General features: G+C 41.2%; 1 protein-coding gene and 1 non-coding gene across 2 annotated transcripts; one reads left to right on the top strand and one right to left on the bottom strand.

The window, feature by feature from the left end:
* Window positions 1–9,093: 9,093 nt before the first annotated feature.
* On the bottom strand, window positions 9,094–9,165 carry TRNAF-AAA (transfer RNA phenylalanine (anticodon AAA)). Its single transcript has one exon. It is a non-coding gene; the product is annotated as a tRNA-Phe (tRNA).
* A 5,863-nt stretch (window positions 9,166–15,028) lies between these two features.
* Window positions 15,029–15,973, top strand: LOC138091296 (olfactory receptor 1G1-like). The gene has a single exon (XM_068987018.1). It carries the CDS (start codon window positions 15,029–15,031, stop codon window positions 15,971–15,973), a length of 945 nt encoding a protein of 314 aa, XP_068843119.1.
* The last annotated feature ends 1,788 nt before the right edge of the window (window positions 15,974–17,761 follow it).

The following is a 17,761-nucleotide window of genomic DNA, read 5'->3' as shown; positions in this document are numbered from 1 at the left end:
TAAGAAATAGTTTGTCAGTTTCTCCTGTAGTTAAATATACCCTTGGCCCTGCAATTCCACTCTTAGGGATTTATGCAAAAGAAATATAAATTTCTCACACAAAGATCTGAATGTACAGCTATGTGCTACTGTGCTGTGTTTAGTCAGGCAGTTGTGTCTGACTCTTTGCAGCTCCATGGACTGTAGTCTGCTAGGCTCTTCTGTCCATGGGGATTCTCTAGGCAAGAATATTGGAGGGGGTTGCCATGCACTCCTCCAGGGGAACTTCACAACCCAGGGATTGAGTCTAGGTCTTCCACATTGCAGGCAGGTTTTTCACTGTCTAACCCACCAGAGAGCCCATGAACACTGGAGTGGGTAGCCTATCCCTTCTCCGGTAATGGAAGCAGGGTCTCCTGCATGCAGGCAGATTCTTTACCGGCTGAGCTACCAGGGAAGCCCACACAGCTATACACATACTCATATATTGGTACATATGACAAAGGTGATCCTGAAATGCCACAAAGAAAAGATGGATTTTCAACAAAGGGTGCTAGGGTAGTTGAATATTCATAGAGAACAAAAATGAATTATAATTCACACCATAGGAGAATCAAAGATGGAGGAGGAATAGGACGGGAAGACCACTTTCTCCCTCACAAATTCCTCAAAAGAACATTTCAACACTGAGCAAACTCCACAAAACAACTTCTGTAGGCTGGCAGAGGACATCAGGCAACCAGAAAAGCAGACCATTGTCTTCAAAAACAGGTAGGAAAAAGTATAAAAGACGAAAAAGGAGACAAAGGAGGTGGGGAGGGAGCTCTGTCCTGGGAAGGGAAGCCCGTCCTGGGAAGGGAAGCCCGTCCTGGGAAGGGAATTTTAAGAAGAGAGGTTTCCAAACACCAGGAAACACTCTCCCTGCCACGTCTGTGGCAAGCCTTGGAAACACAGAGGGCAACATAACAGGAAGGGAAAAGTAAATAAATAATTAAAACCAACAGATTACAAGCCCAACAGTAACTCCCCCAGCGGAAAAGCAGCACAGACGCCTGCATCCGCCACAAGCAAGTGGGGGCAGGGCAGGGAAGCGCAGGAGGCGCGGGCTGCAGAGATTTGTAAGAATCGGGCAGGAATGCCCCATGAGCAACCAGAACAATCTAACTTGGGCTAGCAAACCAGACTGTGGGATAGCTACCGCACAAAAAGCTCGAACATAAGACACTGCCAGGACCGAGCACAGAACAAAGGATGGAGCGGAAAAAGCCAGCTGCAGACCATCCCCCGCCGGGGACAGGCAGCCAGAGCCGTAAGGACTGGAAAGGGGCAATTGCAGACCCGGAGGGACCTTACTTACCTAACTGCAAGTAGGCTTCTTTGCTAAGACTTCTGGGGGTGCTGGACAGTCACCATCTGCCTCACAAGGGGCGCCAGCGGTCCACCCAGAAAACTGAGCAGCAGAGGCAGAAAACGCGACAAGTCGCAGCTATCGCGCTCGCCAAACTCCTGAGCTACTCAGACCTGGGAAGGGCACAAAACGCAGTCCCAACCGAATCTGTGCCTCTGAGGGCTACCTGAGTGCTGAACCTGAGCGGCTTAGACCGGGGAAGTGCACGCAGCCTAGGCCTGGCCTCAGACGGTTCCCGGCTGAGCATCGTAGAGCCAGAGCGGTTTGTGTGCCGCGAGCAGGGACAGGTCAAGAGGGCTGAGACACTGTGTGCACACAACAGTGCTATTTGTTTGCAGCATCCCCCCTCCCCACAGCGCGACTGAACTAGTGAGCCTAAAAAACCAGCAAACAGAAGAAGTTAAACAGAGGGAACCGCCTTGGAAGTGACCCCACACTGCCCACAACATCAGAGAAGAGCCAGATATATTTTTACTATTTTTAAAATAATTCCTTTTTTTTTCTAACTTTTTTTAATTGTTAAGTCTTTTATTTCTCCTCTAATTTTTATTTCTATAACTTACTATTACTATTTTAAAAAAAAGACTCTTTTTTTTTTTTTAAGGCAAACACCATATATAGTCTTTGGGTGGTTGTTGGTGTGTTTTCTTATTTGTTTGTTTTTTTTTAATAATTCTTGTTTTTGTTTTTGTTTTTCTCTCTTTTTTTTTCTTTCTTCCTTTTTCCTTCTGCTTCTTTTCTTTAATATTGTATTTTTGAAAATCCAACCTCTACTCTAGATTTTTAATCTTTGCTCTTTGATTTTTGTTGTCAATTTTGTACATTTAAAAACCCAAACTTTACTACCCAATTTTACCTGAGAGCGAGATTACTGGCTTGACCACTCTCTCCTCCTTTGGACTCTCCTTTTTCTCCACCAGGTGGCCTCTGTCTCTTTCCTCCCCCATCTCTTCTCTATCCAACTCTGTGAATCTCTGTGTGTTCCAGACGGTGGAAAACACCTAAGAAACTGGTTACTGGCAGGATTTGTCTCTCTCCTTCTCATTCCTCTCTCTTATCCTCCTGGCCACCTCTGTCTACTTCCTCCCTCTCCTCTTCCCTGTATAACTCCGTAAATACCTCTGAGCGGTCCAGACTATAGAGTGCACATAAGGAAGTGACTACTGGCTAGCTTGCTCTCTCCTCTTTTGATCTCACCCCATCTCATTCCAGTCACCTCTAACTACCCTCTCCCTCTTCTCTTCTCCTTGTAACTCAGTGAACCTCTCTGAGTGTCCCTCAATGTGGAGAAACTTTTCATCTTTAACCTAGATGTTTTATCATCAGTGCTGTATAGATGGAGAAGTCTAGAGGCTACTGTAAAAATAAAACTGAAAACCAGAAGCAGGAGGCTTAAGTCCAAAGCCTGAAAACATTAGAGAACTCCTGAATTCAGGGAACATTAAGCAATAGGAGCTCATCAAATGCCTCCATACCTACACTGAAACCAAGCTCCACCCAAGGGCCAACAAGTTCCAGAACAAGACACACCATGCAAATTCTCCAGCAACACAGGAACACTCCCCTGAGCTTCAATATACAGGCAGCTCAAAGTTATTCCAAAACCTTTGATGTCTCATAACCCATTACTGGTCACTCCATTGCACTCCAGAGAGAAGAAACCCAGCTCCACCCACCAGAACTCAAACACAAGCCTTCCTAACCAGGAAACCTTGACAAGCCACTGATAGAACCCCACCCACAGTGAGGAAGCTCCATAATAAAGAGAACTCCACAAATTATCAGAATATAAAAAGGCCACCACAAACGCAGCAATATAACCAAGATGAAGAGACAGAGGAATACTCAGCAGGTAAAGGAACAGGAGAGTTGCCCACCAAACCAAACAAAAGAGGAAGAAGTAGGGAATCTACCTGAGAAAGAATTCCGAATATTGATAGTGAAAATGATCCAAAATCTTGAAATCAAAATGGAATCACAGATAAATAGCCTAGAGACAAGGATTGAGAAGATGCAAGAAAGGTTTAACAAGGACCTAGAAGAAATAAAAAAGAGTCAATATATAATGAATAATGCAATAAATGAGATCAGAAACACTCTGGAGGCAACAAAAAGTAGAATAACGGAGGCAGAAGATAGGATTAGTGAAATAGAAGATAGAATGGTAGAAATAAATGAATCAGAGAGGAAACACGAAAAACGAATTAAAAGAAATGAGGACAATCTCAGAGACCTCCAGGACAATATGAAATGCTCCAACATTTGAATTATAGGAGTCCCAGAAGAAGAAGACAAAAAGAAAGGCCATGAGAAAATCCTTGAGGAGATAATAGTTGAAAACTTCCCTAAAATGGGGAAGGAAATAATCACCCAAGTCCAAGAAACACAGAGAGTTCCAAATAGGATAAACCCAAGGCGAAACACCCCAAGACACATATTAATCAAATTAACAAAGCTCAAACACAAAGAACAAATATTAAAAGCAGAAAGGAAAAAACAACAAATAACACACAAGGGGATTCCCATAAGGATAACAGCTGATCTTTCAATAGAAACTCTTCAGGCCAGGAGGGAATGGCAAGACATACTTAGAGTGATGAAAGACAATAACCTACAGCCCAGATTACTGTACCCAGCAAGGATCTCATTCAAATACGAAGGAGAAATCAAAAGCTTTACAGACAAGCAAAAGCTGAGAGAATTCAGCACCACCAAACCAGCTCTCCAACAAATTCTAAAGGATATTCTCTAGACAGGAAACACAAAAAGGGTGTATAAACCCGAACCCAAAACAATAAAGTAAATGGTAACGGGATCATACTTATCAATTATTACCTTAAATGTAAATGGGTTGAATACCCTAACCAAAAGACAAAGACTGGCCGAATGGATACAAAAACAAGACCCCTCTATATGCTGCTTACAAGAGACCCACCTCAAAACAAGGGACACATACAGACTGAAAGTGAAGGGCTGGAAAAAGATATACCACGCAAATAGAGACCAAAAGAAAGCAGGAGTGGCAATACTCATTTCTGATAAAATAGACTTTAAAACAAAGGCTGTGAAAAGAGACAGAGAAGGCCACTACATAATGATCAAAGGATCAATCCAAGAAGAAGATATAACAATTATAAATATATATGCACCCAATATAGGAGCACCGCAATATGTAAGACAAATGCTAACAAGTATGAAAGGGGAAATCAATAATAACACAATAATAGCAGGAGACTTTAATACCCCACTCACACCTATGGACAGATCAACTAAACAGAAAATTAACAAAGAAACGCAAACTTTAAATGATACATTAGATCAGTTAGACCTAATTGATATCTATAGGACATTTCACCCCAAAACAATGAATTTCACCTTTTTTTCAAGTGCTCATGGAACCTTCTCCAGGATAGATCACATCCTGGGCCATAAATCTAAACTTGATAAATTCAAAAAAATCGAAATCATTCCAAGCATCTTTTCTGACCATAATGCATTAAGATTAGATTCAATTACAGGAGAAAAACTATTAAAAATTCCAACATATGGAGGCTGAACAACACACTTCTGAATAACCAACAAATCACAGAAGAAATCAAAAAAGAAATCAAAATATGCATAGAAACGAATGAAAATGAAAACAAAACAACCCAAAACCTGTGGGACACTATAAAAGCAGTGCTAAGAGGAAAGTTCATAGCAATACAGGCATACCTCAAGAAACAAGAAAAAAGTCAAATAAATAACCTAACTCTACAACTAAAGCAACTAGAAAAGGAAGAATTGGAGAACCCCAGAGTTAGTAGAAGGAAAGAAATCTTAAAAATTAGGGCAGAAATAAATGCAAAAGAAACAAAAGAGACCATAGCAAAAATCAACAAAGCCAAAAGCTGGTTCTTTGAAAGGATAAATAAAATTGACAAACCATTAGCCAGACTCATCAAGAAGCAAAGAGAGAAAAATCAAATCAATAAAATTAGAAATGAAAATGGAGAGATCACAACAGACAAGACAGAAATACAAAGGATCATAAGAGACTACTATCAGCACTTGTATGCCAATAAAATGGACAACGTGGAAGAAATGGACAAATTCTTAGAAAAGTACAACTTTCCAAAACTGAACCAGGAAGAAATAGAAAATCTTAACAGACCCATCACAAGCACGGAAATTGAAACTGTAATCAGAAATCTTCCAGCAAACAAAAGTCCAGGTCCAGATGGCTTCACAGCTGAATTCTACCAAAAATTTCGAGAAGAGCTAACACCTATCCTACTCAAACTCTTCCAGAAAATTGCAGAGGAAGGTAAACTTCCAAACTCATTCTATGAGGCCACCATCACCCTAATACCAAAACCTGACAAAGATGCCACAGAAAAAGAAAACTACAGGCCAATATCACTGATGAACATAGATGCAAAAATCCTCAACAAAATTCTAGCAATCAGAATCCAACAACACATTAAAAAGATCATACACCATGACCAAGTGGGCTTTATCCCAGGGATGCAAGTATTCTTCAATATCTGCAAATCAATCAATGTAATTCACCACATTAACAAATTGAAAAATAAAAACCATATGATTATCTCAATAGATGCAGAGAAGGCCTTTGACAAAATTCAACATCCATTTATGATAAAAACTCTCCAGAAAGCAGGAATAGAAGGAACATACCTCAACATAATAAAAGCTATATATGACAAACCCACAGCAAACATTATCCTCAATGCTGAAATGTTGAAACCATTTCCCCTAAAGCCAGGAACAAGGCAAGGGTGCCCACTTTCACCGCTACTATTCAACATAGTTCTGGAAGTTTTGGCCACAGCAATCAGAGCAGAAAAAGAAATAAAAGGAATCCAAATTGGAAAAGAAGAAGTAAAACTCTCACTGTTTGCAGATGACATGATCCTCTACATAGAAAACCCTAAAGACTCCACCAGAAAATTACTAGAGCTAATCAATGAATATAGTAAAGTTGCAGGATATAAAATCAACACACAGAAATCCCTTACATTCCTATACACTAATAATGAGAAAGTAGAAAAAGAAATTAAGGAAACAATTCCACTCACCATTGCAACGAAAAGAATAAAATACTTAGGAATATATCTACCTAAAGAAACTAAAGACCTATATATAGAAAACTATAAAACACTGATGAAAGAAATCAAAGAGGACACTAATAGATGGAGAAATATACCATGTTCATGCATCGGAACAATCAATATAGTGAAAATGAGCATACTACCCAAAGCAACTTACAAATTCAATGCAATCCCTATCAAGCTACCAGCGATATTTTTCACAGAACTAGAACAAATAATTTCAAGATTTGTATGGAAATACAAAAAACTTCGAATAGCCAAAGCAATCTTGAGAAAGAAGAATGGAACTGGAGGAATCAACTTGCCTGACTTCAGGCTCTACTACAAAGCCACAGTCATCAGGACAGTATGGTACTGGCACAAAGACAGACATATAGATCAATGGAACAAAATAGAAAGCCCAGAGATAAATCCACACACATATGGACACCTTATCTTTGACAAAGGAGGCAAGAATATACAATGGAGTAAAGACAATCTCTTTAACAAGTGGTGCTGGGAAAACTGGTCAACCACTTGTAAAAGAATGAAGCTAGATCACTTTCTAACACCATACACAAAAATAAACTCAAAATGGATTAAAGATCTAAATGTAAGACCAGAAACTATAAAACTCCTAGAGGAGAATATAGGCAAAACACTCTCCGACATAAATCACAGCAGGATCCTCTATGATCCACCTCCCAGAATTCTGGAAATAAAAGCAAAAATAAACAAATGGGATCTAATTAAAATTAAAAGCTTCTGCACAACAAAGGAAAATATAAGCAAAGTGAAAAGACAGCCTTCTGAATGGGAGAAAATAATAGCAAATGAAGCAACTGACAAACAACTAATCTTAAAAATATACAAGCAACTTATGCAGCTCAATTCCAGAAAAATAAACGACCCAATCAAAAAATGGGCCAAAGAACTAAATAGACATTTCTCCAAAGAAGACATACGGATGGCTAACAAACACATGAAAAGATGCTCAACATCACTCATTATTAGAGAAATGCATATCAAAACCACAATGAGGTACCACTTCACACCAGTCAGAATGTCTGCGATCCAAAAGTCTATAAGGAATAAATGCTGGAGAGGATGTGGAGAAAAGGGGACCCTCCTACACTGTTGGTGGGAATGCAAACTAGTACAGCCACTTTGGAGAACAGTGTGGAGAGTCCTTAAAAAATTGCAAATAGAACTGCCATTTGACCCAGCAATCCCACTGCTGGGCATACACACCGAGGAAACCAGAATTGAAAGAGACACATGTACCCCAATGTTCATCGCAGCACTGTTTATAATAGCCAGGACATGGAAACAACCTAGATGTCCATCAGCAGATGAATGGATAAGAAAGCTGTGGTACATATACACAATGGAGTATTACTCAGCTGTTAAAAAGAATACATTTGAATCAGTTCTGATGAGATGGATGAAACTGGAGCCAATTATACAGAGTGAAGTAAGCCAGAAAGAAAAACACCAATACAGTATACTAACACATATATATGGAATTTAGAAAGATGGCAATGATGACCCTGTATGCAAGACAGCAAAAAAGACACAGATGTGTATAACGGACTTTTGGACTCAGAGGGAGAGGGAGAGGGTGGGATGATTTGGGAGAATGGCATTGTAACAGGTATACTATCATGTAAGAATCGAATCGCCAGTCTATGTCCGACGCAGGATACAGCATGCTTGGGGCTGGTGCACAGTGATGACCCAGAGAGATGTTATGGGGAGGGAGGTGGGAGGGGGGTTCATGTTTGGGAACGCATGTACACCTGTGCTGGATTCATGTCAATGTATGGCAAAACCAATACAGTATTGTAAAGTAAAATAAAGTAAAAATAAAAATTTTAAAAATAAATAAATTAATTAATTAAAAAATATTAATAATAATTCACACCATAGACAAAAATTGCTTCCAGAAGATTATAGATCTAAAAGTGAAAGGTAAAAACTAAAAGCTTCTTAGAAATAATATACAAGGATATTTTTATATATTTGGCCATATTTTTAAAAACACAAAAATTACAAGTCATAAAGGAATAAATCGACAAACTTGACTACCTTAAATTTATGATCTGTTGTTCATCAAAATATATCATTTAGATAGTTAAAAGGCAATGCACAGAGTAGGAAAAGATTCTGTCTATCTATCTATCCACCTGTCTATATAGCTGGCTACCTACCTTTCTTCAACAAAGAAAATCAGATTCAGACTATATAAAAAATTCTTTATATCAATGGAAAAAAAGGGGGAGAAAATGCCATAGAAAAATAATTAAAATATTTGAATGACTACTTCACTTAAGATATCCAAATGAACAACATTCATAACAAAAGGTGTTCAAATTCAATTTTTAATGTCAAATAAATACAAATTAAAACCACCATGAGATACTATCACACACCCATCAGCATGACTAAAATTTAGAAGACTAGCAATCTGAGTCTTCCTGGGGTTGTAGAGCAACTAAAACCATCTTATGCCACAAGTGGGAGTACATACTCTGGACCCTCTGGACTACCATTGAAAGTGAAAGTGAAGTTGCTCAATCATGTCCGACTCTTTGCCATTTCCTTCTCTAGGAGATCTTCCCAACCCAGGGATTGAACCCAGGTCTCCCGCATTTTAGGCAGACGCTTTACCATCTCAGCCACCAGGGAAGTCCTGGACTACCATTGGGTGGTATCTTTTCACGTATTCACTGTAACCTAGCATTTCCATACCTAGGTATGTGCCCCCAAAGAATTACATATATATGCATATTAACAGATGATAGTTATAAGAATGTCACATCAGCCCTATTTATAATAGTCCCAAACTGGAAAAAAAATCCTAAATGTCCATTTACATTGTGTGTGTGTGTGTGTGTGTGTGTGTGTGTGTGTGTGTTGCTCAGTTATGTCCAATTCTTTTTGACCCCATGGACTATAGCCCACCAGGCTCTTCTGTCCATGGAATTCTCCAGGCCAGAATACTGGAGTGGGTAGCCATTCTCTTCTCCAGGGATTGTTACCAACCCAGGGATCAAAACCAGGTCTCTTGCACTACAGAGAGACAGATTCTTTACCATCTGAGCACCAGGTAGCATTTCATCAATGTTACAATGGATTAAAAATTGTAGTATATTTGTATAATGGAATTCTTAACAGAATGAGAATAAACAAAATACACACTAAACAGTGATGAATCTCACAAACAAAATAAATTTGGTGAACAAAATAAATCAAACGATACTGATAAATTGGTCTACATTAAACTAAAGAATTTCTGTTCCTTAAAAGACACCCTAGTTGCACTTGATGAGGAGACTAACATACAGAAGGGTTGAAATATTTGTCAAGATACTTGGGCTAAGACCGTGTCAAGTCCAAATGAAGAACTAGATTATGCCCAGACTGTTCACCCAAGTTCTTCCTCTGAGCCACAGATATAAGAGAACAGGGCAACAGTAGCAAGCCCAGAACATTGCCTCCCCAGGTGATGGACAAAAGGAACGCTCTCTAAGAGCATGCATGTAGAACAGAAATCCCAACTGGAAAGAGCAGTGCTCCTCCTCTCTTTAGGGATTCAGAGACACTTAGTCTCTATTCCCACTAATGAGGTCACTAGAGTCTCCAAACCTGGAAAATATTCCCAGCAAGAGTCCCCTCAGGCCCTCTCAGTTTCATTTATTGTGATTCTAGAAATCTACTCCATAGTTGCCGACAACACTGGGTTTCATTTCCATTACACAAGGAGAAGAGGCTGAGTCTCCTAATGGGGCTGTGATGTGAATTTGCCACTGTCCAAGGAGAAAGTGTTTGAGTGCAGAACCCCGTGCTGAGTAACAGCTGAGGTTGGCTTGAGATCAGCCGGGTAAGTGTTGAATCAGATACCCTGCAGTTCAAGTCTGGGTTTTACTGCTCACCTGCCACCTCATCTGGGACAAATTGCTTTACCTCTTTACATCTCAGTGTCCTCATCTGAAAAATAGAGAGTTCATCTAATCAGAGTGAAAATACCATGGTGAGAGAAGTAAAGCACTTTTAGTTCAACGTCTGGCAGGATGAATCAATACTTGTTATTCTTGCTATTGCTGTTGTTGTGATCATTGAGATATTTTGTAATTTATCCCTGGCTCACAGATGAGAGAAGAAATCGATTGCCAGGTCCGTTTTACACTAGAGTCTGCCCTCTTGAGCACTGAGTCATTCTGCCTCCTGTTGAGGGTTGGGTGGGGTGGGAAAGACTCAGAAGAGTGAAAATAAACTGGAACATCAGAAAGCAGCTGCTCTGGGAAAATGTGTTTTTATTATGTCAATGAGGTGAATTTTGGACCTCATTCAAGGTAGGATCGGGGAAGGCAATGGCACCCCACTCCAGTACTCTTGCCTGGAAAATCCCATGGACAGAGGAGCCTGGAAGGCTGCAGTCCATGAGGTCACTCAGGGTCGGACACGACTGAGCGACTTCACTTTCACTTTTCACTTTCATGCATTGGAGAAGGAAATGGCACCCCACGCACCCCACTCCAGTACTCTTGCCTGGAGAATCCCAGGGACGGGGGAGCCTGGTGGGCTGCCGTCTATGGGGTTGCACAGAGTCGGACACGACTGAAGTGACTTAGCAGCGAGGTAGGATGCTGGTTGTCAGGTGACCTTCTGTGGAGGGGAGGGGCTGGAGGTTGAGTGAATAGCCAGTGGCCAATGATTTAAGTCAATGATTCCAGTGTAATGATGTGCTCAGTCCCTAAGTCTTGTCTGACTCTTGGTGACCCCGTGGACTGCAGTACAACAGGCTTCCCTGTCCTTCACTCTCTCCTGGAGTTTGCTCAAACTCACATCCATTGGTCAGTGTCCTGTATAAGGAATCCTATATAATGGGCTTCCCAGGTGGTGCATGGTAAATAATCTGCCTACCAATGCAGGAGATGCAAGAGACAGGTGTTTGATTCCTGGGTTGGGAAAATCCCCTGGAGTAGAAAATGGCAACCTGCTCCAACACTCTTGCCTAGAAAATTCCAGATGGATGAACATATTTCTTGAGAGTATAATTACTTTACAATGTTGTGTAATGTCAACTACAAATTGGCACTTGCCAAGAACATTGTCCAGTAATTCAACAACAACAAGGGCATTCATCATCTGCGGTGGCACTAGTGGTAAAGAACCTGCCTGCTGATGCAGGAACCGCAGGAGAAGCGGGTTCGATCCCTGGGTCAGGAAGATCCCCTAGAGGAGGGTATGGCAACCCACTCCAGTATTATCGTCTGGAGAATCTCATGGACAGAGGAGCCTGGCAGGCTACAGTAAAAGAGTTAAAAATAGTCAGACAAGACTGAGAGACTTACACACCCACGAACACACAGGGACTTATATTTTCAGAGCCCAAAACTAATGGTTCAAGTCTCTGTATCACTAACTCTGAGTTTTAAATGACAATTCTCCTGACTCAGTTTGACTCATCCAATTCCATGGTTCAACCACCTGTGGCCAAAGAGGTTATATTACATGCAGCTCATTGCCTGCTCACTACCCTCCAGTCACACTGCTTTTCCTCTACCGACCAGCCCTTTCCCTCCTCCAGACCACCACATGTGCTGGAAAGTTTTCATCCCCTCCTCTTCTTTCTTCTACTTCTAATTTTCTCAAAGAAGTTTTCCCTGAACTCCTTTCTAAATTAGGTCCTCTAATTATATGTTCTCAGTGTCACCCCTGTATCTCTCCTTTTCATACTCAGCAGAGTTTTGACTATGTATTTTCTTGTTCATTTGCTTGTTGTCACTCTCTCCAATCAGACTGTACATGCAGAGACTGTGTCTGCTTCAAATAACTTTAAATATCTCATGCCCAGGGGCATTTCTAGTGTAATGTAGACAATCAATAAATATTTGAATAGATGAAAAATTACAAACATGGCTCCCCAGACCCAAAGTGGAGGTATTTTAAAGGTTGGATTTATTTCACATGATTACAAAGTTAACAAATATCTCTAGTGAGTGTTTAGTCACCCAGTCATGTCGGACTCTTTGTGACCCCATGGACTGCAGCATACCAGGCCTCCCTGTCCCTCACCATCTCCCAAAGTTTGTCCAAGTTCATGTTCATTGCATCGGTTATTCCATCCAGCCATCTCATCCTCTGACGCCGTCGCCTCCTTCTGCCCTCAATCTTTAACAGCATCAGGGACTTTAGTCCCTCTCTAGTACGCATGAGAAAATAAAGGCCTGCCTTAGGAGGTAGAATTGCATGATGGACAAATTTCCAGATTTGGTTTAAGAGAGATCTTAGTTTGAATACTGACTTATTCCCTTATTGCTGTGTGATCTTAATCTGGTCCCTTAGCCTCTCTGAGCTTTCCTGATCTGGAAGTGCAGAGTAAAGATGCATGGCATAAAGGTTGTATGGATTAAATGATAGACGTCATTGTCACATAGGAAACACATCAGAAATGATTTCTGTATCTATCCACAGTCCTGCAAATGGTCCCTGAAGCCTTTGCCTTTTTAATTCTCCCTCTTCTGGAAATAATTAAGAGTTGTCTGTATCACTGGCACTCTGCTTTTCTTTCTTTCTTTTTTTCTTTACTTTAAAAGATTTAATTAAAAAACAAAGTTTGAAAACAAGTCAATGATCACCTTAAAAAACTAGAAAGTACTAGAAGTAATACAACTAAAAAGCTTCAGAGAATAAAATCAGTAAAGACAAATGCTGAGACTAAATAAATACAGAGTAAAAGAGTAAATATTGCTGGCTAAACTGTAACAATAATAATTTTCTCAAGAAGGGCAAAGAAAACTAACAGGTAATTTCCATTAATGTTTCCAGGGCATTACAGGGATTTTTGCCATTTGAGAAATATTCTAAAGAAAGACCATTTCTTGGGTATTTTAAGCTATATAATTTTTAAACAGATTCCATTGATAAAAGAAATCCCCTTAATCCTTTCCTGTTTGCTTTAGAGAATTTTACTACTTGTATCTCTAAGACTGCAGCCGTAGGAGTGAAAAGCCTTAATCTACTCCATATCTCTGTCTACCACTTCTGGTTTCTTGGGCAAGTCACTAAACTCCCCAAATCATCACCCAAATCCAGCTACTTCATCCTGTCTCTATACCTGGCTGGATTCTATATGAATTTTCTCTTAAAAGTAAACAACAACTTATCTATCTATTTATTTATTTATTGCTGCTTCTGATCTTAGCTGCATCATGTGGGATCTTTCATTGCAGCGTCTGGGGCTCAGTTGTCCTGAGGCATGTGCAGTCTAATTCACTGTCCCCTGCATTGCAAGGTGGATTCTTAACCGCTGGACCATCAGGGAAGTCCCTGAATTTTCTAACTGGTCTCCTTGTACTATATAGTCATTCTTGCCCCTACAGTCCTTCTCCCCACAGTAGCAGAATGATCCTTCCACACCCTCAGTCAGATCCCATGATTGATCCCGTCTGCAGAGAAGGCAATGGCACCCTACTCCAGTACTCTTGCTTGGAAAATCCCATGGATGGAGAAGCCTGGTAGGCTGCAGTCCATGGGGTCACGAAGAGTCGGACACAACTGAGCGGCTTCACTTTCACTTTTCACTTTCATGCATTGGAGAAGGAAATGGCAATCCACTCCAGTGTTCTTGCCTGGAGAATCCCAGGGATGGTGGAGCCTGGTGGGGTGCCGTCTATGGGGTCACACAGAGTCGGACACGACTGAAGCGACTTAGCAGCAGCAGCAGCTTTTTAAAGAGCCACCCATGCCAGCAGGTCTCCAACATTACCGGGAATCTTTACTCCATGGTGTACATGCTCTGTCTACCCCCATATGCCCCTCCCACCCCTCATCCCCTCTCCCAACCCTCTCCCTTCTCCTACCCCTCTCCACCCCCCCTACTCCTCTCCACCTACCATATTTGAGCCCCACTTGCCTTCCTTCTGCTCCTCCAAATACGTGTGCTCCTGCCCTGTTTACACTTCCTACAAACACTCTTTCCCACAATTCTCTATTTGGTTGGCTCATTTTTAATCATTTTTAATTCATGGTGAGTTCTTTGCTGACCACAAAATTTAAAGCAACCAGCTAGTGATAGCTATATTTTGCCTTCATTTGAATTATTATTTGTTTTTTTATAAAAGTCTTTGTATATTACAGGACTCCTCTGACTAGCATGTTATCCATAGAAAGGCAGGAACCATTGTTTCTCTGGTAGTTATAGTCAGTACTCACTGAATATGTGGAATGAATAAATGAATGAGTTCTGGACACCGAATCAGAGGCAGACTGGTAAGGAGGTTAAGATCGCAAACTCCAAAATCAGAATTGCCAGGTTTAAACTTTGCCTTTGACTCTTTCAAAGAAACTCATTCATTTATCAATAAAATGGATATAATAATAACAGTCTCACAGATCTGTTTAGGTTTAAATGAAATAATGCATAGCTATTAATATCCTGATTCTATATTTATTTTATGCTTTTGTTTACATCTAGACAATATGAAGGCAAGAAAAGTTTTGGAAGCATCATCCTTCATTTTATTCCTTAGTTTACACCAGTGAGATGAAACCAGGAAACCACACATTCAGTGTCTCTGAATTCCTCCTCCTGGGCCTGTCTGAGCACCGGGAACAGCAGCCTCTTCTCTTTGGCATCTTCCTGAGCGTGTACCTGATCACTGTGGTGGGGAACATCACCATCAGCCTGGCCATTGTCTCTGACCCTCACCTCCACACCCCCATGTACTTCTTCCTGGCCCACTTCTCCCTCACTGACCTGGGTTTATCATCCACCACTGTCCCCAGGATGTTGGTGAACATCCAGGCTCACAGGCATACCATCCCCTATGCTGGATGCCTGTCTCAGATCTACTTCTTCCTGTGGTTCATTGGTCTAGATGTTTTCCTCCTGGCAGTGATGGCATATGACCGGCTGGTAGCCATCTGCCACCCTCTTCACTACCCCTTGGTCATGAGTCCCAGATGCTGTATCCTGCTGGTAGTCATGTCCCTAATCCTTGCTCAGGCTTACTCTCTAACCCACACCCTTCTCCTGACTCAGATATCCTTCTGCACTGACAACATCATCCCCCATTTCTTTTGTGAACTTCTCCCCCTGTTGAAGCTCTCTTGTTCTGATACTTATGCCAACAGATGTGTGTTAACATACTGGGGAGGGGCATTAACCATCTTGATCCCCTTGCTGATTGTCATTTCCTATGCCCGCATTGTGGCTGCCATAGTGCACATCCCATCAGCGAGTGGGAAGTGGAAAGCCTTCTCCACCTGCAGCTCCCACCTTTCAGCAATTTGCTTGTTCTACATGTCTGCTATTGGGGTGTACTTCATTCCCTCCTCTGCGGATTCAGCCAGCATGGACAGGATTGCAGCGGTGATGTATGCCGTGGTGACTCCCATGCTGAACCCATTCATCTACAGCCTGAGAAACAGAGACATGAAGAGTGCCTTGAAGAGACTCCTGAGCAGAAGGGCTCTGCAATCTCCATGAGGTCAAACACATCACTGGGGGGAATTCAGGGGAAATCAGCTTAAAGAGGTATCTTGGTGCCTCCATTCAAATTCTGTATCTGCCACTTGCTAGCTTTCCAACCCAAGGCAAATTAAATAACCTTCAGTCAGTTCAGTCGCTCAGTTGTGTCTGACTCTTTGTGACCCCATGAATCGCAGCATGCCAGGCCTCCCTGTCCATCACCAGTTCCTGGAGTTCACTCAAACTCACGTCCATCAAGTCAGTGATGCCATCCAGCCATCTCATCCTCTGTCATCCCCTTTTCCTCCTGCCCCCAATTCCTCCTAGCATCAGAGTCTTTTCCAGTGAGTCAACTCTTTGCATGAGGTGGCCAAAGTACTGGACTTTCAGCTTTAGCATCATTCCTTCCAAAGAACACCTGGGGCTGATCTCCTTTAGAATGGACTGGTTGGATCTCCTTGCAGTCCAAGGGACTCTCAAGAGTCTTGTCCAACACCACAGTTCAAAAGCATCAATTCTTGTATATTTTTGAGATTAGTTGTTTGTCAGTTGCTTCATTTGCTGTTATTTTCTCCCATTCTGAAGGCTGTCCTTTCACCTTGCTTAGAGTTTCCTTTGTTGTGCAGAAGCTTTTAATTTTAATTAGGTCCCATTTGTTTATTTTTGCTTTTATTTCCAGTATTCTGGGAGGTGGGTCATAGAGGTTCCTGCTGTGATTTATGCCGGAGAGTTGGTGAGTCTTGTTGGAGGGTGTTTTGCCTATGTTCTCCTCTAGGAGTTTTATAGTTTCTGGTCTTACATTTAGATCTTTAATCCATTTTAAGTTTATTTTTGTGCATGGTGTTAGAAAGTGTTCTAGTTTCATTCTTTTACAAGTGGTTGACCAGTTTTCCCAGTCCAGGTTCGATGCATAATACTGGATGCTTGGGGCTGGTGCACAGGGATGACCCAGAGGGATGGTACAGGGAGGGAGGAGGGAGGAGGGTTCAGGATGGGGAACACATGTATACCTGTGGGGGATTCATGTTGATGTATGGCAAAACCAATACAATGTTGTAAAGTGATTAAGCTCCAATTAAAATAAATAAATTTATATTAAAAAAAAAAAACACACACAAAAGCATCAATTCTTCAGCACTCAGCTTTCTTCACTGTCCAGCTCTCGCATCCATACATGACCACTGGAAAAACCATGAGACACAATTTCCTTACTTGCAAAATGAGGTAATAAAACACTCTCTATCATGCAGGGTTTCTGGAAAGGTTAGAAGAAAAAACTATGTGTGTGTATGCAAATTCATTTTTTATGGTAAACTCTTAGGAAAGTTCATTATTATGTGCATCATCATTTGAGATTTTTCTTTTTTCTTTTCTTTTTTTATAATTTTTATTTTTACTTTATTTTACTTTACAATACTGTATTGGTTTTGCCATACATTGACATGAATCCACCATGGGTGTACATGAGTTCCCAAACATGAACCTCCCTCCCATCTCCCACCCCATATCATCTCTCTGGATCATCCCCGTGCACCAGCCCCAAGCATCCTGTATCCTGCATCAAACATAGACTGGCGATTCGTTTCTTACATGATAGTATACATGTTTCAGTGCCATTCTCCCAAATCATCCCGCCCTCTTCCTCTCCCTCTCCCTCAGAGTCCAAAAGTCTGCTCTACACATCTGTGTCTCTTTTGTTGTCTCGCATACAAGGTCATCATTACCATCTTTCTAAATTCCATATATATGTGTTAGTATACTGTATTGGAGATTTTTCATTTCTATTTTATAATGGAGTACAGTTGA

Source organism: Capricornis sumatraensis, chromosome 1 (genome assembly GCF_032405125.1).
Source record: "Capricornis sumatraensis isolate serow.1 chromosome 1, serow.2, whole genome shotgun sequence".
NCBI classification, from domain to species: domain Eukaryota; kingdom Metazoa; phylum Chordata; class Mammalia; order Artiodactyla; family Bovidae; genus Capricornis; species Capricornis sumatraensis.
The sequence above is the reverse complement of the archived record's forward strand: the minus strand, read 5'-3'. Positions and strand labels throughout refer to the sequence as shown.

Coding starts and splice junctions, on each gene's coding strand:
- LOC138091296 (XM_068987018.1), top strand. CDS start 15,029: ATGAAACCAGGAAACCACACATTCAGTGTCTCTGAATTCCTCCTCCTG.